At 46.9% G+C, this 22,113-nt stretch overlaps 1 protein-coding gene across 2 annotated transcripts; it reads left to right on the forward strand.

Moving 5' to 3' along the window:
- The first annotated feature begins 2,376 nt into the window (after positions 1–2,376).
- Positions 2,377–22,106, forward strand: LOC127296607 (QWRF motif-containing protein 2). 2 transcript variants are annotated; one of them, XM_051326766.2, is made up of 7 exons: positions 2,377–2,511; positions 17,761–19,095; positions 20,342–20,461; positions 20,609–20,725; positions 20,801–20,890; positions 21,441–21,548; positions 21,640–22,106. In XM_051326766.2, the coding sequence occupies exons 2-7, from the start codon at positions 17,932–17,934 to the stop codon at positions 21,706–21,708; spliced, it is 1,668 nt and encodes a 555-aa protein (XP_051182726.1). In that variant the 5' UTR covers positions 2,377–2,511; positions 17,761–17,931; the 3' UTR covers positions 21,709–22,106. The 2 variants fall into 2 exon arrangements, 1 of the variants encoding a protein (XP_051182726.1); XR_007848578.2 differs by lacking the exon at positions 2,377–2,511 and having other exon boundaries at positions 17,660–19,095; positions 21,640–21,775; positions 21,884–22,106.
- The last annotated feature ends 7 nt before the right edge of the window (positions 22,107–22,113 follow it).

Consider the following 22,113-nt stretch of genomic DNA (forward strand, 5'->3'; position numbering starts at 1 on the left):
CAGCCTTCATCTCATACTGCTCTGGGGCTGAGTGTCAAAATTATGATCATTAGGTGGCACTTACTTTCAGTGATGGACCTATTACTACTAACAGCCTAGCTAACAAGCATCGTTAGTGGACAATCATTGTGGTTGAGTACCGGTGTTAAGACTCAGCAATCACAGTATCGCTCCTGGCTGACACCTTAGCTGCTAATGGCGACGCATTGTTAAACTTGGAGAGAAAAACTGATGGTGTTGTTTCTTTCAACAGTATTCTACAGTAGCAGGGGTTGTTCAGAAGCTGTTGGGTTTGCACTTTGCACTTTGCAATGACATTTTTCCAAACCGTAGCTTCAGCATGGTACGATTCTTTTTGTAAGTCAGAAACGGACATTTCAGTATAGCGTACATCTTAAGTTCATGTGGGAAATAGTCACCAATTCATGCCCAGTCATCTGACATAACATTTTCTGAATCATCTTTCTAAATAAGTGACATTGTGCTGCAGCTGAAGTCAAATCAGCTTTCATTTTCTAAGCCGTTATGTTTTTATTTCTTATTTTCGTATTATATCTTATATGCCCATCCATATCCTTGCTGGTTGAGAATTCCAATGTCGGTAAGAAATTCTTGTTGCATATGATGTATATGCTACGCTGAAACTAATACAACCAAATATATTTTGATAAGCTTGTGACTGATGACTATGGTGCTAATTTTCTTTCTTGGTCCAACAATAAGCATCTGTACCTCAGAAACCTCAAGGCTCTTGCGTTTTCTTGAAAAAAACGCACACTGTCAGGTGGAATTTCAATGCAGGTAAGAATTGCATTATTCCATTCGTTCATGAGAGCTTTAAAAGTGGAAAGTGGAGTACGCTTTGACAAATTCTGAAGTTTCAAACGATAATAGATTCTGAAACAAGTCAATACACTACTTTTCTTCAGCTGTATCTGAAGCAATTGCTTCTTAGCATTCTTCGGGTGTTTAATTCCCCCATACAAGCAAGTTATCTTGAAGACTAGATAACTGAGACTTCCTTGCCATGAACTGAATCAGTTCAGCAGAATAAACTGCAGCACTGAATTCCAAGCCTGTGAAACCTCACTCCGATGGAATACGACAACTTCAAGCAAAGTGCTGGGTACTATACAGAACAAGAATGATGACTTGTTAATTGCTAAAAGTTACAGATAAAGACAATCGGCTCAATTCAAAACAATCTTGGGACCATTTAAATTCTGCAAGGAAGCGTAAGCGAATTAAGCAGCCAAGTTCTCGGTACAGGCTTAGCTGTTGCGTTGCACGCCGTGATGCTCCTTATCTGAAAGTCTGGATCGAGCAATCGTCCTAGCCACGCTGCGTTGATGCAAAGGCATAGGTATCATAGACAATTATGCCAGCCACGCCCAGGTTTAGCAAGTTGAGCTGTTATTCTTTTGGCAGTAGTCAGTGTTAAGTCATGTGCTCTTGAGAGATACTCATGCCTTCTTTACTTTTCTTGGATGCTTCCTCTGCTTTGCTAGTGTAAGCCTGTGAGCTCTAGTTTGAGGTAGTACATCAGGCTTAAATGTTCCTTCTCAATTTCTCTTTAAGGGAACTTATACAGTGCAAATTGTACCATTTTTGTTGTACTCGGTAAGCAGCAACTGGCCAGTACATCAAACGTAACTTACTGGCTACTATTACCTGCTAGGACTACGTACTAGTAGTACATCAGACGAGCAAAGGCCAAACGCTAATCAATGCCGTAATGCATGGTCCCGGAGCTACATTTGGCTTATTTGGCAGACATTCACTGTTCTTATATGCTGAATCTGTTGCAATAGCTAACAGCCAGTGAACAGTAACACTGCTGTGATTTCACAGCAGAAGTCTAGCCCCCCCTCTTCACCAATCAATCAATAGTCACCGCAGCAGAAACTGCAATCTTCTACTGAGACCTTCTCCACGAGCTAGCCACTACAAAAGGTCCAGCTCTACTAAGATTCGGCCACTTCAACTATACCGTCTGTCAGATACCGGTGACCTTTGTACACACATGTGCACATGCTTCAGCACATGGCCAATTGCGAATGTGATATGTATTCGCAGGATAACAAGTTAACTAATCGAGCAATACTGATAACGGAGAGAACATATGTCTTTGCCAAAGTGGATACACTGTTCCAATCTGTAAAATAAAGAAGACACGTTGTGACCCCATGAGGGCCATGACTGATTAAAAAGCGCATGTATAGAAAAAATGGAGTAGATCCTCCTTAGAAGCAAAGGAGGGAGAGGACAAGGAAAGGTATTGCAGAACAGAGGGAGGGAACTGTTGTGGCGTGGGGGCCTAACGAAGCTTAATTTGCAAATAATAGCCCCTTTTAAGGGCCCTCAAGCTGCTGCCCGCTGGGTTTTGGAGCCTATTTTGTTTAGGATCGGCTGAAGAGCTGGTCTCAGAGGAGGCAGGAAGGCCGGCCGGATTTCTTCAGCGAATCAAGCTTCTCGTCTCTGTGTGGCTGCCGCATTGCGTTTCCGACCCAGGTACTACTGAAACCTCCGCGGCTAATCAAAATTCAGAGCTTGGTTTTTTGCTTTACTGTAATTTAAGTACTCTGTAGTTTTGATTTATCTCGTTTTCGATCGGTTTTGTTTGGAATCTTGAGATTCTCTATCTCCCTCTTTATCTCTTATATTGCATGCCGTCCGCCGTTGCTGCATCGATCTGTTGTTCGTTTCCTTATCTATGATCAAACCATCTCCGTAGCTTCTGAGCTGAAACCATGCATTGCATTTCATTTGTTCAACTGTACGTTTAGGTCAATGTTCAGTCTACAGAACTTATTGGTCATTATTAACAGCAAGATCATTTGGAAAAGTGAAAGGTGATAAAGGCTAGCTTTCGGCAAACATAACACACTTTTAACAAAGTTGCTACCTCCAAAGTCAGAGGTGTGTAGTGATGAATACGTAGTCTACTAGTGGTAATTGTTGAACTGTTAACTTTGGACCTAATAGCTAGAACGATGTCGGCGTCTTAGCAGCTTAATGATGTCACATACGCAAATGAAATCGGGGTGTGAAAGTAGCAGCTAGCTACAAAAAGGCTAAAGCTACTGCAGGAATCTTCTGAATCCAATTGTTCCCACATCCTTGTCAGCGGCAACGTGTTACGGAGTAGTTCATGTCATCATCTTGGGCCTGGCCCTGTAAAAATCGCCATCCACAATTATCTGTCCGGTCCCTCCATTTTTTAAAACATGACCTTTAAGAAAAAGAAATACTCCGTAGCAAAATAATTGCCATTTTCATTAATAGAGAAGAAGTTTTTAGAATAGTATGCCTAGGGCACTACAGTCCTTCCAAATTTTGATGGAGAAGGAGAACCTACTCTCGTGATATACATTACTAAAAAAACCGCGCCGGATAAACTCCAAGCTCTCACCTCATTCTTGATCTTTTTTATTGGCCATGGGCAAGAAGTGGTATCAGAAGACGCTAGCATTGTGCTTCTTCCAAATTTTCTAAAAAACAAGCATGATCATGGAAGCAAAATTAAGCTTTCCTTTCGTTTCCTTTTTCGAGAGCGATCTTCGTCCGTCCACCAATCGACAACGGAAGCTTGAATAACGGCTTGAGCAACATACGCCACATCGTCCTCACAAGCTAGACCGAGGATTCCATTTCCATTCTAGGAGCTCCATTTCTCCTTCGAACAAAAGCTCCTGTTGGAAGTACTACGAGCACACGTCGGGTCATTCAGAAACCTTATCCTTCTCATCAGTATATAGCGCTAAAATGCGGCGTGGACACTAGTAGACTACGGCCCGAACTGCGTGTGTATACTGTATGCGTAATGCATCTGCACACGATTCACAGGTGCGTGCTGGGACAGAGCCATGCGCCGTCGACAAGCACAATCATGGGCACATGATGCTTCCCCTGTCTCGCACAAGTTCAGTCAAACTGAACTTCCAATCGGGACGTACAGTGCTGCTCGGTGAAATGACCATCCTGATCATGTGATCATTGGGGGCGGATTTCTTATTCCTGTCCGAGATCTAGGAGAATGCGTGATGCTCATGCTGTTACTATCAATCCATGCATGCGAGGCTTGGCTGGATTATTTTGCTTCTCTGAATTAAAAACAGTCACGGCTGTTTGTTTCTGCAGGCCATCATTGTTCTTGTATCAAGATCCACATGGTTGTGCATTCGCGTAAAAGAAACTGGTACAGTACTTCCACGTAGTTTATCATCACCCACTAGTATCTTTTTTCATGAAGCAATATTTTTTCAAGGTTGTTATGGTAGGAGCCCGCAAAATTAACGTACGAAAGACAAGCGATCACATGATGACATTGGGTGATTTGAATCTTTTTATGTAGTTCGGTGATCAACGTCTATATCTGTAGGCATGTTTAACATGCGCTCCTCCTAGGTATTGTTATAGTACCATCAACGACAAGCATGTCACGATAATACAGACACTTCAGACCTATAACGGCACGCTGGTTCGCACCATACCATCCCGAAAACTCGATTTTGTGTCTAGTCTATTTTTGGCTACTCTCGGTGCCTTTATACATTAGGGACATGTTACAAGCGTTCGACTTCAACACATAACGTTTTGTTGACTGACGGCACGCCCGAGCAGTCCAAGGATCAGGCTACGCGAGCTTTACCTGCACACGAGAATATAATCCTAGCCAAACCTCTCTCCCCCCCCCCCCCCCCGAGGGAGACAAGGTGTCCCCGCCCTAGCCGGCCACCGCCAACCCCTCATCTCCTCGCCCCCTTCGCCAGTGCTGGCGGAGGTATTTGGGGGAAGCTCGGGTGACGTTGGCGGCGACGGCCTGCCTTTACCCGCGTCACGAAGGTCCGGTCTGGGCACCCCTTCCTTGGTGGTGGTGCTCCTCGGGAGGCCCTGGTCCGGCACGACCGGCAGGGCTTTTCCACGGTAGCGGCCGTGGGCATCCCGGGAGCCAGATGTGCAGTTGTTGCCCCATCATTTTCCTTTGTTTCGAATCGATGTGTGGTTGCTATATTCATATAGCAAGACGAAAACCTATTTCGAGAAACCTTCCGTTAATTACAAGTCTAAATTTAGTGCTCCTTGAACACATATCTCAACAATTATTTGTGTTCCGAGCGACGCTTTGTTTTTGCAAGATCAACTCAGCATGCAGATACGGATATGGTACACGTGGTTAAGAGGGATGTACGTGCAAGGACCGGCACGCCTAACGGCACAAAGGCAGCGACAGAGAGGCAGCATGGCAGAGCCGGGTATGTAAAACGGGGAGGACGCTTCCGGCGGCAGTTGGAATGGAGTGGAGGCCGGTGGTCCAGAGATACTCCCAAAACCAGTGAGAAGTGAACGACCATGCCGTCGCTCCGTTTCCCATGTCATCTTCCATTTGCTTCTTCTTCCCTGGAGCTGGAGCTGGACGGTACGCGCGCGGCGGAGGCATGTGCGCCGGCCGGTTCAGCTGGTCCACTGTGTATCGCGTCGTACTTCACTGTAGGGCTGGCTGGGATAACAGAAGAGAGCAGTACAACGCTCCCGCAGTCATACGCTAGTGCTATCCTCCCATGCATCCTCTCCGATCGCGGCGCAGGCCAAAACGCCGCAGCGCCCGGCCGTTGCGCTCCGTTCATGGCGCGCGGTAGAGCAGTGTACGCTCATTGATGAATTTCGTTGGGCTGCGCAGCTGTTTTCCCCTTTGAGCTGACATGTCACTTGCGAGTGTGACAACTGATCTTTATTATTACTACCCGCTGCACTAGCTAGCTCCGTGTGGTGGCGATTGCTAGCTTGCAATAGCTGCTTCTGGTCTGGTCCATATGCGTCCATCCACTCCCTCATCCGTGGAGGAGGTCCTACCGGTAAGCGGCAATGGCAGGCAGCAATTCATCTCCCTCCCTCCCTCGAAAGAAGAGGATTCATTTCTCGGAGCCGCCTTTACAGAGGAGCCGGCCGCCTCCTTTTTGTTCGGCCAGCACAGAGTAGGGCAACCACGGGGGTCCAGAGGAAGAATGGACGAGGAGGCGAGGAGGACATACCATTGGCGGTTGCGATAAGACCACGGCTACCCGCGCTAGCTTTGCGCAAAGTGCGCGCGTGACAACCCCGGCCGGCCGGGATGAGGTTTTGGCTGGATCGCTCCGCTTTACAGCCTCGCTCGACACGGTTCCATCGGTCTATCCTATCCAATGCTCTCTTGTGCGCTCTGGGGAATCCATGACGTTTTGCCGTTGGTACTACAGCGCTGTATTACAGCTCCACTTCCGCCAAAGGCGTGCGCACTTGTACAAGTACAAGTACTGTCTAACTGTTTACCTCTCAGCCGTCGTCGCTCTCGTAACTAACCTATACACGTACCGAGTGTAGCTAAGCATGGTTGACCAAACTAGCACGCCTCTGACCTGCCAGTCCAACTGAACTCCAACTGCCACCCCCTCTCTGCTTGCTTGGCATCTCCAACCGGCTGACCCAAACAGACGCGCTGGGCCGTCCGTTTTAGTCCGTTTGGGTGGTCTACCGGACACGCGGACAGCGGCCCGCGTCCGCGTGTCCGTTTGGGTCGCGCGCTGCGCCCAACGCGCGGACGCAGCGCATAATCAGAGAAACACGAAAACAAAAGGAAAATGGCAAATTTATACGATATTTGATTAAACATATGCCCTATTTTGGGCAAATTTGTACATAGCCTTATTTTGGGCAAATAACTAACAAAAGAAGCCCCTATATGGGCTTTAAAATTTAAACTAAAAACCCTCTATTAGGGTTGGGTCGGCGGCGCGGTGGCCGCCGGTGCGCCGCCTAGCCCCTGTGGGCGTCGTCGTCGTCGTGGACGACGTCCCTGGGCGGCGAGGCACTATTGTGGCTCGACCGCGCCGGGGACTCCGGCCACGGAGACCACAGGGCCTCCTCCCAGGCTGAGTGGGGGTCCGGAGCGACCCGAGGATGCGGCGGCGCACGGAGCAGCGCCTCCTCCCGAGGCACTTCTTTGCCTCTCTGCCCGGCGCGGCGCTGGCCTCCCGGGCGCCGCCGCTCCTCCGCGCGGCGCTGGCCTCTGCCGCCATTGCTCCTCGCGGCGCTCCTCGTCGGCGCGGCGCCGCTGGCCTCCTCCCGCCGCGCCGCTTCCTCCTCCTCCTCCGTCGCGCCCGGCGGGCTCGGGGCGTAGAGCTCCCAAAGCTCGGCTTCCTCCTCCGCCAGCCCGCGCCGCTTCCTCCATCTCGGAGGTTCGAATGGCCGCATGGAGGTGCGGCCATTTCACGTCCTCCTCCGCCGCCGAGATGAGCGGCGCGGCGCAGAGGTCCGGGTCCTCCTCCGAGGACTCGGGCTTGGGCTCGAGCAGCAGCGGCGGCGGTTGCGGCAATGCCGCGCCGCCGCGGGCGGCCTCTCCGATGTGGAGGCCGCCTCGGTTTCCGCAGTATGGCCGCAGCGCCGGCGGACGACGGCGGCTGCTGCTCGCCTCGTCGTCGTTGGCTCCGGGAGCGAAAACTCGCTTCGGGGCCATGGCGGCGGTTTCGCTTCGGGAGTGGAGTGGGGACTGGAGTGGAGGGCCAGATCCCCTCCAGTCCCCATTTAATACTCTCCCGGGTCACCGACAGGTGGGCCCAAAGGAGACGAGGCGACGGACGTCCGGACGCGAGCGGACGGCGCGTGCCATCCGCGGCCACGCAAACCTAGCCCAGATTTGGGCCGGGTTTGCGTCGTTCCGGACACCGCGGCCGTCCGCTTTTGCGGTGCGTCCCCGCGTTGAGCCGGGATTTTGTCCGGCTCGACCCATCCGGACGCGCGGGCGCAGGATGGGTCGCCCCGTTGGAGATGCCCTAAGCCCACACGGGTGGTCCGGTCTGAACCCAACCACTTCCCTTTCCCGCTCTGGCTAAGTGACAAGCAATTGGAGGTCTAATTAATTTCGACCATCCATCGAACAAACACTCGTTTAGGAGTCTAGCAACATCGGATCAGCAACGTAAGACCCCGTTCGACGTGACACTGACACATCGCATACTATCTGCGCTGCGAGCGTAGGTGGATTAGTAGGTGCCAACTACTAATGAGACGCACGTATTACTGTACTCCCAGCTTAAACCTTTCCGGTGACCGTGCATGGGATTGTTTATGGATGCGTCCCCGTGCACACCACCTTGACTATCAATTATCATACGGCACCGGCGGATGAACAAAACTAAGCTCATAAGCTAGGTGCCGACTTTAGTTGTTCATTCAGGCAACCACACGTAAGTATAGATTAGTAGCTGTGTGTACAGATCAATTAAAGATCGTTATCGCCACGGATAGCTTAGCGTACGGCGCACAATACTCCTTTTTTTTTTGGTCAAATACAAAACGTGTCATTTTTTCTCGTTTTGACTTTACATACCACAGTCCACAATACATATGCTGTACAAATAGGGAAAAAAAAGCAGTCATGATCAGGAGTGCGGCCTTTTGAGCTAGGGCCATTGGTCGCCCTTTTATTTTATTTTTTGAAAAAAAAATAATTCAAAAAATAAAAATCGATTACAAAGTCTCAAATAGTTCTGATTTTTTTTTGTATGTACTCAAACATGTGTTCTATAGTTGTGCAAATAACCAATGCAAAATGCTTTGTGCTTTATGCAAAAAAAAAAACAAGCCCGTGTATTATCTAAGGAAAGTCAAGAGTGCACATTTTCAAAGTTTTAAAATGACTTACATTTTGTCATTTTTTTGTGAAGACCAAAATACAGTATAATCTTTGCTCCAAAAAAATACAGTATAATCCAGGTTGATATTTAGCATGGTTTTCTGTAAAGGTGGCACGAGGAACACGCTCGAGCTTTTCTTAATTAGTACCACCTCTGATCACATTTAATCGATGCGGGGCTGCTAGTGAGTACTGCTACCTCTATCACAAACATATGTCGATTAAATATGATTAGAGGGAGTACAAGTACAACCATCCTCCACTTAAGCCCTCATCGAGCAAAAGAGGGGGGTATGGCATTTGAAGACCATAGACTCGCCATCGCCTAGTGTCCTCGCCCAAGGAGAAATGTCATACTCATCAATGACGGGATGTCGACCTTGTGTCAAAACACAAACGCCCGTCCTTATAAACCGACGTCGTCACACACATATATAGCGGCTGGTCAAAACCATGGAAATCGGCAGACTGCAAACCACATGACCTCCTCTTTCACCAGCTCTCCATCGGAGTCGGAGCTAACTCCGTTGAAATTGGGACAGAATGGAAGCAAAACTAATTTTGACGCAAGGGGTTTGCCACCGTCTCTAAACCTACCGAAAGGAGAAATCTGTCCCTTCCCCGAGTCAGGAGTTGCATCTTTGAAGGGCCTCCAAAACCATAGCGGACCGAGGAGAGAGCACTCGACAAGAGGATGGACATGCAAGAGGGAGATGGAGATGAAGAAAAGGGTGCTAAGTAAGACAATCCCATTAGATTAATTGACGCTCTAAGGGACCACTTGAGCTCTAACTTCTTACTCGTGTTGAATTTCCGAAAACATTTTAGAGGAAATTGAAATTAAATGAATCCCGGTGAATCCGATTTGCTTTCCAGCAAAATGGAAAATAATCATTAAAATACTCGAATTCATGTGTTGTGCGCTACTGAAATGTATGCGATATTTTGAATGATGTCGGCGTCCTACTGAAGTCACTGAAATTAGTAAAACGTTGAAGTGATCTCCATATTTCTTACTCGGTCCTAGAAATTAGTAAAACGTTGAAGTGATCTCCATATTTCTTACTCGGTCCTGCCTGGTCATAGTGTCACCTGTACACGAACGCATCACGTGAGGAACGGGAGATCAAGGTAGTACAGATCCGAAGCTACTTACTATGCTGTACCGTAATTAACGAGAGGAAAAGTAGCACGTACTGGATACGTCTCTGGAGTGAGTGTGTACAGGAGCTGGTTAAAGCAGTGTGAGATCAAGATATCTCAAATCGAAGTAACGATACGGCCTTAACGCGTTGTGATAAGGAAGGAAAATCAACACCTCTCTGCACTTGTGTGTACCGCCTTCTCCTGCGCGCGTACGTACGTACGGTTCGCCGTCTGCCCGGTTGCCACCACGTCTCCGTTGGACGGCGACGTGCCTGTCTCGGCGGGTAATACATACGTACGTACAGCGTGTCGGCGTCGTCGGCGTATGGTTGGTTGGACCGGCCGGCCGGCGGGTTGCTTGAGCAAGACTGCTGTATCTATCTACAAAGAAGGCCACCGAGGTCGATGCAGTATGACGATGCATTGCGCCGTGCATGTTTGGTGAGCTAGGAAAGGTGCTTAACTTAGCTCAATACTATCAATTGATAGTGGTGTTTCCTAAATGCATTTTGGCCATGGTGGCGTAGTTGTGTAGATGTACCCACTATCCAAAAAAATAAAACATTTTTTCAAAATGTCTAAAAATTACGAAAAGAAAACCTGTTTGTAAAACTAGACATTTATTTTTGCACGGAAAGATTCACATACAAAAGGTGTTTTTCGTGGCTTGTGTAAAAAGGGCAATTTCTGGTGCTCCAAAAATAGCGAGTTCTTTTAAAATAATACGAATTATTTTATAAATTTTAGGAATGTCGCGCGTTTTGAAAAAAATTCAGATATGTGACTCGATCGGTTTTCAGTCGACCGATCGGTCTACCGAAAACCATTTAGGCTGTCGACCAGGCGGTTTCCATACGTCTGCCAGAAATTGATCAGCTCCGGGCCGATCGGCCGGCAGCAGACCGACCGGCCAGCAGCAGGCCAATCGGCCAGCTAGCAGCCGACCACCTCGTCTACGCAGCTTGCAGCCCACCACTTCTAAGTACCAGCTGTTGTCCAGCTGATTAGCACACATACTCACACTAATTAAAATACGTAGCGTCCATTCACCGTACTAGCTGTTCACCGTACCAGCTGAGCTAGTTAGCTAGATGCAACCTATATTCACTGTACTAGCTAAGTTAGGGCATCTCCAACCCGTGGCGCAAACGTCCACTGAGGGACCGTTTGCATCCGCCGGACCGAAAAATGCGTTGGATTCCTATTCCCGCGGGACGACGGAAAGTGACCGGGCTATCCGCGGCGACGGAAAACTGGCTCAAATATGCGTCTGGGATGCGTCGCGGATGCTGCGTGGACGCGCAAAGTGTCTGCTCGCGTCTTGCGGACGTTGGCGACCCTGGCTTGATGGGTATTCTCCGGCGCGCCAGCGACTGGCGCCGCTGCGTCGTTTCGGCAGTCTGCGCAACGTTAATGGCGATGCCTCGCCTACCGAGTGGCCGCCGCCCACCTCCGCCAACGCAGTAATGGCGACGCCACGCGTCCCGCGGCCATTGCCTGCCTCCGGCCTATGTAAGAGGGCGCGCGCTTTTCTTCCTCATCCACTCCTCCACACAAACCCTAGCCGCCACAAGCTCCACCGTAGCGCCGCCTAGCTCTTCGTGCGACGCAGCCAGGCCCACGAGGAAGTCCATGGCGGGTCCTGGTGGCCGGTGAGGCGGTCGAGGCCGCGGGCCTGGGGGCCCCCGGGGCCGCGGCAGGGGCCGCCGTGGTGGAGCAGCTACGGCCCCACGGTCGTCGTCGCCTGCGTCTTCCTCGTCTTCGCAGGAGGAGCGCTGCTTCGAGTTCCTCCTCCGCATCGACGACGATCCACTCTGCATCAAGCGGCTCCCGAACAAGTTCGTCGATGGCGTCGAGCCGGCCTAGTTGCAGCTACGGGAGGCCAGCTGCAACGTCTATCGGTGGCCTATCGAGGTCTTATTCGACGGGCAGGGCAAGATATACATGCACACGGGGTGGGACAAGTTCGCCCGCGGGGCGACGGAATTGGACGCTTGCGGATAATTTAAGCGTCTGAAATGCGTCGCCCCGTTAAAAATACCCTTACATAGAGGTAGCTAGGCTGGTTTTGTTGAAAAGAGGAGATAGAATGGGATGAGCGGCACTGTGGTACATGAGAGCTGGCTCAAATTGACTTCTACATGTGTCTATTTACGTGAAAGCTAATTAAGATGGAGAGGTGGCTGTCCATGCGCATGGCTTCAATCTTCTCCCAGCCTCGTTGGACCACCCTAGGCCGATCGGACGGCTAATGACCGACCGCAGCTGCTGGCTGGCCGGGAGACCTGGGGCACCACCTATCGGTCGACAGAAGGCCGATCGGCCTGTGGATGACCGATCGGTCACAGAATCGAAAATGATTTAAATCGCGCGATATTCCTGAAAAATATAAAATATTTCGTATTATTTTTAAAAAAATCGCCTCCAAAATAGCTATTCACAATATATTTATTTTGTCCTTTCTACACATGCAACGGAAAAATGTCTTATTTCTCGTAAAGTTTATGTGCGAACATAGAATGTTCGGATGTGAGCCGTGCATGATTTTTTTTCTTATTTTTTGATATCTTAAAATGCATTCAAAATAAAATTTTCATAATAGGCGCATCTAGATTCCAGACCTATGAGCTAAAATACCACGGCCGTATTCTCCTTGATAAAGAAAACCTAGAGAAATACAAGTGTACGCAACGCCAAATCAAGAGCATATAACTGAAGGTCTGCCAATTTCAGATGAGGTATAGAAAATAGTAAACACGTGATTGGCACTTGACATCATGTGCCGGTTCTGTTTAGCTACAAAGCAAGCGGCCATTGTGGTAGCACAATTCGTATTAACAAGGTCCCAAAACAGCCAAAGGAAATACAGATCCGTATGGTTGCACCAACCCATGTTTTGTACTGGATCCCTACCTCTTCGGTGGATGCATGCGCATTGGAGGATCTTTGTTGAGGATAGGATCGTCTGCGCAGATTTGCAATATTATTGTCTGTGTCACATAAATTCTTACATATATTCATAAACACGGATAATTGGTTGATCTACGGCTTACTTTTTTAAACGAAAATATCTACTTATTTGTTGATACTCATTTACCGCAGTACGAGGAATACCAAAAAAAGTCAAAAATATGTCCTTAAAAATTCTTAAATAGATCCTTGGACCACATAGCGAGTAGAGACGACTACAAATAGTAGAGCGAGGGGGCACCGCCGTCCCCTCTTCTCCATCAGTCGAGCTAGGCAAAACTTTCCAAAGTAAATCGGTGTGCTAAGACTTCCCAAAATACAAATGCACAGTAGAAACATTCATCGTCAATGATAAGAATGGTAGATTGGAAGATCAAGACTTCAAACAACACGAGCGAACACAATAACGAAACGGATCCCAGAAGATTCGCTGGACACACAACTCTATGCACCCTCCGTCAGCGCTAGGGCCACCATTAGGTCAAGGACATGGTGGGGGACTGTATTCTGACTTATGGGTGTCGCCGCCGCCTCACCACTTCGAATACGACGCTGAACAAAGTAAAACAAGAAAACGAAACCCTCCCATCGTCGTGAGGCCGGGGTCCGACACATCTCCAAAACCCGAGAGGCCATCAGAGGCGAGGCGCACCGACAACAGCGCCAACAGAGGGGACAAAACCTTAGCCGCATGAGATCGATTTTTCTCCTTTGTCTCTCCTCTTGCAACGCTTCGTATTGAGTCTAGGTGATCTATGGCGAATTTTTGACAAAAGAGACCACTTAGCCCAGTGAATTGTCAAAAAGGACCACCTCTGAAAATTATTGTCAAAAAGGACCACCTGCGTCGTGGCGGCACGCGTGCCAGGTGACACGTATCGCCTGCCGCCACAGCCAACGGCGGCATGTTCACAGTATCCTGATCCATGAATAGTAGTCCGTTTTGAATTTTTTAAAACATCTAAAAAAATCGAAAAAATACCTACATGTAGCTAACTCTATGCACTACAATCGTGCAAAAAATCACTATAAAATACGTTGTATTTTGGGCTCAGTAAAAAAGACAAATTCAACAAACTTTGTAGCTAACGTGTACTGTTCATCGATCAGTACACTGTTCGTTGATCACCGTGGACATGCCGCCAGGGGCAACAGCGGCAGACCCTGCCGCCTCCGGCTGTGGCGGCAGGCGACACGTGTCGCCTGGCACGCGTGCCGCCACGACGTAGGTGGTCCTTTTTGACAATAATTTTCGGAGGTGGTTTTTTTTGACAATTCACTGGCCTAAGTGGTCTCTTTTGTCAAAACATCATCTACGGCTTGTAGGCAGTTTTTTTTACATGACCTCCTTGGATGTTGATGCTTTTTAGCACAATTTTTAATTTCTCTTGGAAAGGGCTATAAAATTATTATTACACCTTTTTTCCGAGGAAACTTATTGTTACTTGCTATTGAAGCCAACATGTTTTCACTAGGCCACGTAGTGGCGCTTCCTGGTCCTGACGGAAAACAACACACTCACGGAAAGCGTTGGGAAGGTTAGATGCTAAGCAACCGTGCAATTAGGAAAAGCAAAGTCGAATCCAGCGTCGATGTGAGAAGGACTCGTTAGCGCGACTGCTATATTTAGCATGAGATGATGCGTATATAACAGAGTGATTGGAGCAACTTAGCTGCCGCTGATGCGAAGTGTAGCTCTTCCTTGGTGCTGTTTAAATAGGTACTGTTTACCTAAAACCGAAGAAAGGTGGGAAAATGACAGTGATTATTATATCAGGTGGATTTGTAGAGGTAAGTGTGTGCAGTGTAGTAGTAGTTCCATTCATAATTTTCATATACAGTTAGGAGTACGTCTATAACTTCAATAAATTAAAAAGAATAAGTAATTGATGGTTCAGACATAGGATGTGGTATCACGTAAGTTATTACCCCCGTTTTGAAATATAAGTCTTTTTGAATAGCCCAAGGATTATATTTTGGAACGGAGGTAGTATCATGTAATTGAAAAAATGCTACTCCCTTCGACCATAAATACTTGTCGTAGGTTTAATGTTAGATAGATTTTAGCTAAAATGTTGCCTAAATCTAGGACAAAAAAAAATATTTAGATCCGGTAGGAGTATTTTTTTTCATCTGAAACATCAACTTACACGTGTCTAATTTTTTTTATTTTAAAAAGCAAACTGAAATCTAATTGATAAACGGGCGAACACTCAGTGTTTTCCATTCCTTTTCTTGCTATATGCAATACAATTTTCTTCAGTATATGTATCTATACCCAAAATAATCCTGCACCATGATAATACACTTTGCTGTTTCGATGCCATAAAGAAACCAACCAACTCCCCACTAGTGTAATATTCTTTCTGGGGAGATCTTCCTCATGGGTCACATAAGCAATCATATTGCAAAAGACTATGCATTTCAATAATATCCATCGCCCATATTTAAGGGATGTCCATTGGTGCACCCATTTATTAATTTTCATCTGCAGATTCAGCACAAAAAGTCCACCAAGAAAACTTATATGGCACTTTTCGTTTAGCAAAAGAACACTCTCCCATGTTAACTTGCCTTTCCATGTGACATCCATCACTTTTAACATTTACAAAAAGAGAAGAAATAATGCTTTGCACTAACATGACTATGGGTCGGCCATCAGTCTTAAATGCTTCTAGCCAACCCTTGTTTAGGACGTCACCCCTTTCGGGAAAATCGTCCAGATTATCTACCAACCCTTTCTAAGGAGCTGTTTGGGTGGGTCACCCATGCCTTATTATTTTCAAGGAATTAGTAGAGTTTGTAGTTGTGATTAGTGGCTAGAATAATATATAAACGCTCAATTATTGTTACGTTTAATTGAAGAAACCTTGATGCTAAATCTTTTCTCAGGAATTGAGATCGCAAGTGGCCATCATACAGGTTCCCCACCGAACCGGCCGGCCACCACATGGTGCATGCGGTTCGAGCCTAGAGGTAGACTCGTGTTATCTCAGCCGTCAATTCGTGATCCCTAACGGAGCCTCCAACGCCCGGACATTGATCTCACCCGTCAAATCATGACTACAACACCCCGCAAGTGTCTTGAGCAAGCTAGCTAATTAATCTCCCGCCACTTGATTAGCTTATGATTCTGGTTAAACCTCACATGGTGGATTTGCTGCACTGCCTGATCAGCTTATTCCACTTTTCATACTCCCTCCGAATCAGTTTAATAGGCGCATATGTAGTTTAAGAAAATACTATGATCATTACTTTAGTCAATAAATATGAAATGTATGTCACAAAAGTATACCGTTGGAAACCATTTCGAAATATGGATCTAATGGTATAGCTTTTGTAGATATATAATTTAAATTTTGTTGACTAGATTAACGATCAAAATTTGTTTTAAAATATGTGCACGTCTGTTAAACTGTAATGGAAAGATTATAAGAAACACTGCTTCTTTCTTAGAACATCAATATTTGGTATTGTTACATATCAAGACTTTTCCCATTTCAGATATGTGGAACAAACTCTGACCACTCATAAATTTGATAGTCTTATAGTTATAGATAAATTCCTATATGGGGAATGAAATGTCACCAGAATTTGTATGCGCATCCATGAAGTCACCTCACATAAATAGAAGGAAATTAAAGTTGAACACCGTACAGTTAGCATCTTGTGCAACACATAATTCATCCTTTATTAGAAGTGAGCTATGTACACATGCAAAGAAAAAGGGAGCAAAAAAAAGCAAATCAGATAGGAATTCCCCATTCCTTGAGGATACATCAACAAACGCCCGATTAAACAATGCAGCCAGGACACGAAATGTCCCACCCTTCTTTCAGTAATTAAACTAGGGAAAGTACTAGGAGATGGACAATGGCAGTTTAGCTAACCTACCCTAGCAAAACAAAGCACACTTCGGCTCCCGGTCTCCCACTTCCAACTAGACGTACTGCTCACAATTCATCCCCAAAACGTCTCATCCATTTATTTTTCTATTCCATACTCTCCTTTCTTATTTCTTCCTTTTCGTTCATCCTCCTTTTATATTTGAAAGGATTTCTTCCTTTTTAAGAGAAACCAGCATTCCGTACAACATTTTTTTTCCGTACAACATTTCTTGTGTCATTTGAAAGGAAGAAAATAAATAAACTATTGCCAATTTCACTGAGCATTCCCTCCGTCTCATAAAAATTATATGAGATTTGTCAAAATTTAAATATATCTAGATACTATGTAGTGTCTAGATATATCTGAATCTAGACAAAACTCAGATAACTTTCGAAGGGAGCACAATTTCTTTTGTTATGTTCTTATTGCAGATTTCGATTATTTCTGGTTACTGCAGCCCACACCCACCTGGCCATGACAATGTTCTTGGATTTCTTTTTTCACAAGTGAATTGGGTTAAACATGTGGCTAGGGAACATAAGGAATCTACATTCGTCAGCTGGTTTCAACCATCTGCAGAAACGTCATTTTCCCGCACAAGTAACAAATTGACAAGATGAAGCACCTTTTTCCTAATTATCATTTTTATTTTCCTCCAGTAACATATCAAACCTTAGCCATCAATTGCAGACAAAGCTGTTGCACAACATGTAAAAACACTATTATTCAAACACCCATTTCAACCCCATTATCATTTACAAGTTACCGCACTTGGAAGCATAATTAAAGAAAGAAAATGTTGCATAAGCAGTAGTACACACCAGCAGATTCTCCTCCTTTTGGTTAGCTTGATGGGCACAATAGAGGAGCAGAGAGTTGCAGAAGCAAAGATCCCCATAACCAAAGCCAGATATACAAAACGAGTAAAAAACAGCACCAAAGAGGCAAAAGAAAAGAAAAACAGGAAAAGAAAGCACAGAAAATCCCCACTTCACTATCTCTCCCAACCCCTCTTCCCATGCTGTAACTACACTGCATCGCCAGTTCCCACCTCATCTTCTTCCTCCTCCTCCATCTCCTCGCAGGGAAGGAAGCAGCCGCGCCACGTCGATCCGGCCGGTGCGCCGCCCGCGCGCGCGCGCCGCCAGCGCCAGGGCCAGCGGCCGCGGCGAATCTGGCGCCAGGGGGGCCTGCATTGCCGGAGGACCGCACCGGGTAGCCAGATCTCCTCCGCCCTCGCGCCGCCGCGGCACGGCATGGTGGCTGCCGCAGCGGCGGCCAACGCGCCAGATCCGGCCCGCACCTCGCGCCCGCCGCTCACGCCGGCGCTCGACAAGCCCAACTCCGGCGCCGCCCCGCGCCGCCCCGCGCGCTCCACCAAGCCCGTCTCCTCGCGCTACCTCGCCTCCGCCGCCTCCCCGGCCTCCTCCACCTCCTCCACGTCCTCCTCCTCCTCCTCCTCCGCCTCCGCCTCCTCGCGCCGCTCCGTCTCCGCGCAGCGCGGGCGGTCCTCCACGCCCCCGCCGCCGCAGCACGCCACGTCGCCCACGCCACCCGCGGCGGCGGCGGCGGTGACGGCCACCACGATGCGGAGCCTCTCGGTGTCCTTCCAGGGGGAGTCCTTCTTCTACCAGACGTCGCGCGCGCCGCGGGCCGCGTCGCCGTCCTCCCCCGGCGGCGGCGGCGGCCGGCGCGGGCCCACGCCGGAGCGGCGCAAGAGCGTGTCCTCCGTGCCCGAGGCCGAGAACGCGCGGCCCCAGCACCGGTGGCCCGCCGCCAGGCCCAAGGCGTCGGACCCGCTCGCGCGCAGCCTCGACTGCAACCTCGACCGCAAGGACTCCATCCTCGCCGCGGTCCAGCTCCTCCGCCGATCCATGGCGTTCGACTCCACCTCCTCCCTCTCCCCCTCCGACCCGGCCGTTGCCGGCGCTCCCGACCTCTCCGCCTCGTCCGACACCGACAGCGTCTCCTCCGGCAGCAACTCGGGGGCCGGCGATCCGCCACGCCGCGGCATCAGCGTTCCGGCGCGGTTCTGGCAGGAGACCAACAGCCGCCTGCGACGGCTTCCGGATGCAGGGCTGCCGCTACCGTCGTCTTCAGGAAGGAGGTCGTTCTCGGACAGCCCAATGTCACCGAGGCTGCCTGGCCGGTCACCGTCTCCGAGCCGAGGAAGCAGGGGGATGGCGAGCCCATCCAAAGGGCGAGGTGGAGAGGCATCACCAAACGGGCACATTGTTCAGACGGCGGCAAATGCTCCATCTATCATTAGCTTTGCTGCGGAGGTCAGGAGGGCCAAGAAAGGGGAGAACAGGATTGAGGAGGCACACAGGTTGCGGATGCTGGACAACCAGCATTTGCAGTGGCGGTGCATCAATGCTCGGACGGATGCAACGCTCCTGGTACAGAGCTTCACTGCCGAGGTAAATCATCACCTATCAACTTTGAATTTATTATACCTCCTAAATGTTTCATGTTCAGATGTTGATGCTTGCAATTAAACATAAACTCACTTCTTAAGTTTCACAATTAAGTTCAGTAACACATGAAATGCAAAGTTTCCAAAAAACAATTTGTTATCGTGGGGTTTAAGAATGCTGTATTAACTAGAGTATTAAGTTATGCTGGTTACCAATCACCAATGCAGTTAGGATTTGCTAGCTGCCTTTTTAGGGTAGTCATCGGTTGCTCATAATCTTCATTTATTAGCAGCTGGTCTGGAGAAGTAAACATATCCATAATATTTTTTCGGTCAAATGTAGCCTCCTTCAGTAACTAGGTCCTGATACCATCTCTTATTGTTATAGAGGAGAATCTTTGTACTCACTGAATTTACATGTATAATGTATCAATTGTTAGTTGCCAAATTTGCCACACTGTTAAATCAAACTTTTGCTCTTGCACTTTTATGGACATAGTTCAGGGCACAGACAGAGTGGCATGCTATTGTGGGTGTACAGTTACAAATTTAGACTGCTTATTCATTAATATCTAGGTTCTGTTCGAGAAGTGTAAATCATAGCTCAACATGTGTTGTCATAAATAAGCCAAGCTTTTAAACTGTGATAAAATCATACAAAAGAGATATTCATGCTGAAAGAATATTAAACTCGGATGAAGTAAAGTTGATGTGGGAAGAAAATAGAAGGTACCATATCAGGTTACAAATCATGATCTGCAATTTTGCTATTCATACCTGGCTCATGTTTTTTTTTCTTGGCAAAAACATTTGACATATAGCTGGAAAAATTTGGGAAAAAATAGCTCATATAGATAACTTGCTCCCTTGAATCATCTCTAGTAATACCCCCTGCCCCTCCCTCCCTCTTGATAGCTGTCCTTTCTAGTTAGTAATGTAGATTACTCTGTAGTGATTGCTACATAAATATAGTGATGACAAGACTTCAGCTAAATCCTACATGTGTCTACATGCATGTACTGCTAGTAGTGAAAACTACAGGTTGTATTATGAGAAATCAAACACATGAATATAGATGCTTAATTACAGAAATGCTTAATCACTTTGTACGTGCGAAGCTATCTTGTAGCGAGGCATACTATAACTTGAAACGTATTATTTTGAAGCAAGTTATACGCTTGTGCGTAAGAGATTCAGAAACAGACTCAACATGTAATTGTTATAGCTAATGTATCTTTTGATTTCTTCAGAAAACCCTACACAGTGCATGGAAGGAAATATCAAAATTGCGTGACAATGTCAGTTCAAAAAGGTGCAAACTCCAGCTTCAAAAACAAAAACTGAAGCTGTTTGCTATTCTTAGGGGAGAGGTAAGTGATACGAATCATATGGCTTATTTTTTTTCTTCTTATATACTGTATAGCTTTAACTGTTTTGTTGCATGTAGTTGGATTTTCTTGTATTTTATTTACTTTGTCCAGCTTATTTATGTAACTGCTGCCACTTGACATGTGCAGATATCATATCTAGAGGAGTGGTCTCATGTTGAAAAACATCATTCAAGCTCTTTGTTAGCAGCGATTGAAGCATTGAAGGCTAGTACTCTCCGTCTTCCGGTTGTTGGTGGTGCAAAGGTGTGGATTTTGTCATCAAATCATAGCTGACTCGTTTTGTTATGCACAACTTAGCAGTTGCTTATCTCTGAACAGGTTGATGCCCAATGTGTGAAGGAAGCTGTTAACTCAGCAGTGGATGTAATGCATACAATGACATCCTCAATGTCTAATTTGTTGTCAAAGGTGCATTCCAGTTTCCTGCAAAGCTTCAATAATTATTCCATTATTTCTTTTCCTTGGTTTAGTTTGTTATATTATGTCAAGTTTTGAGAATGAAATCATCAATTTTGAATATAAGCAACTTTGCGAATAAATGAATAGATCCATAAGCTCTACTCCTGATGGATGGCTTTGCGGTCATGCAAAATCTTGCATTTATTCTCGAATTTGTTGCATTATATGTGATAATTTTGCTCACTATGCCTGGACATATGCACCTCTTACTGATCACAGCTTTGTTGGGAATTGTGGGGGATTATGACCAGCTTTTGCCTATTTTACCGTTTCTTTAACCAGCCTTTTCCTACTTCCATGCCTGTTATTCCACTGCAGATTACAAAATAAATTCAGCTCATCACATTTTAGCAACCGCAAACTGAACCTAAGTCTCTGTTAGGTGTCTATGAGCTCTATATCCTGATGTGAATTGTGCTGTACTTTAAAAATCCTGTAGTTTCGTTGTAAATAAAATGGCAAAAGTGTGGTTCACTTATCATAAGTTTTGTTGATCCAGGTGGAGGGGACAAGCTCTGTGGTGTATGAGCTTGCGAAACTCGCAACGCAGGAGCAAATGTTGTTGGACCAATCAAGAGACCTCTTGTCCACGGTGGCAGCAATACATGTAGGCAGAAGTTCTTTCTGGTTCACTTCCAAGCATTGTTTATTGTTGTTTAAGACATCCGTGTTAATCTTACGTAAACATTGCATCACAGGTCAAACAGTGTAGCTTGAAAACTCACATGCTACAACGAAAGCAAAGGCAGAGCCAAACCCAGTGGTAGATCAGATTTTCACTAACATGACACTGATGACACGGCCTCGTCTTTCCCTCACTGGAGACCGCTACAGGTAATAAAGCTGGTAACCAATTCGTTGGGTGTGAAGAGTGTTCTAATCTGCTTGATCCTGCTGAGTGTAGCTGATTCATGTAATTTTTTTGAGTGCATATCTCCATAGAATGGCCCCTCTTTCTTACCTGCAGCCGTTGCGGTGGATGTATACAGAGAACCCTAGTGTTGACCAAAGATAAGCTTCCATGTAGATATGAAAAAAGCTTGTTTGCGTGTGCTGAGTGAGTGCTGGAGTGTTTGACGAGTGTTTGTATTGTGGAATGGAAACAACTGTCAGTTTGATATAGGCGTTTTCATGGGAAATTGACATGGAGGTTGTTTTTTTTTAATATATAT

Source organism: Lolium perenne, chromosome 4, assembly GCF_019359855.2.
Source record: "Lolium perenne isolate Kyuss_39 chromosome 4, Kyuss_2.0, whole genome shotgun sequence".
NCBI classification, from domain to species: domain Eukaryota; kingdom Viridiplantae; phylum Streptophyta; class Magnoliopsida; order Poales; family Poaceae; genus Lolium; species Lolium perenne.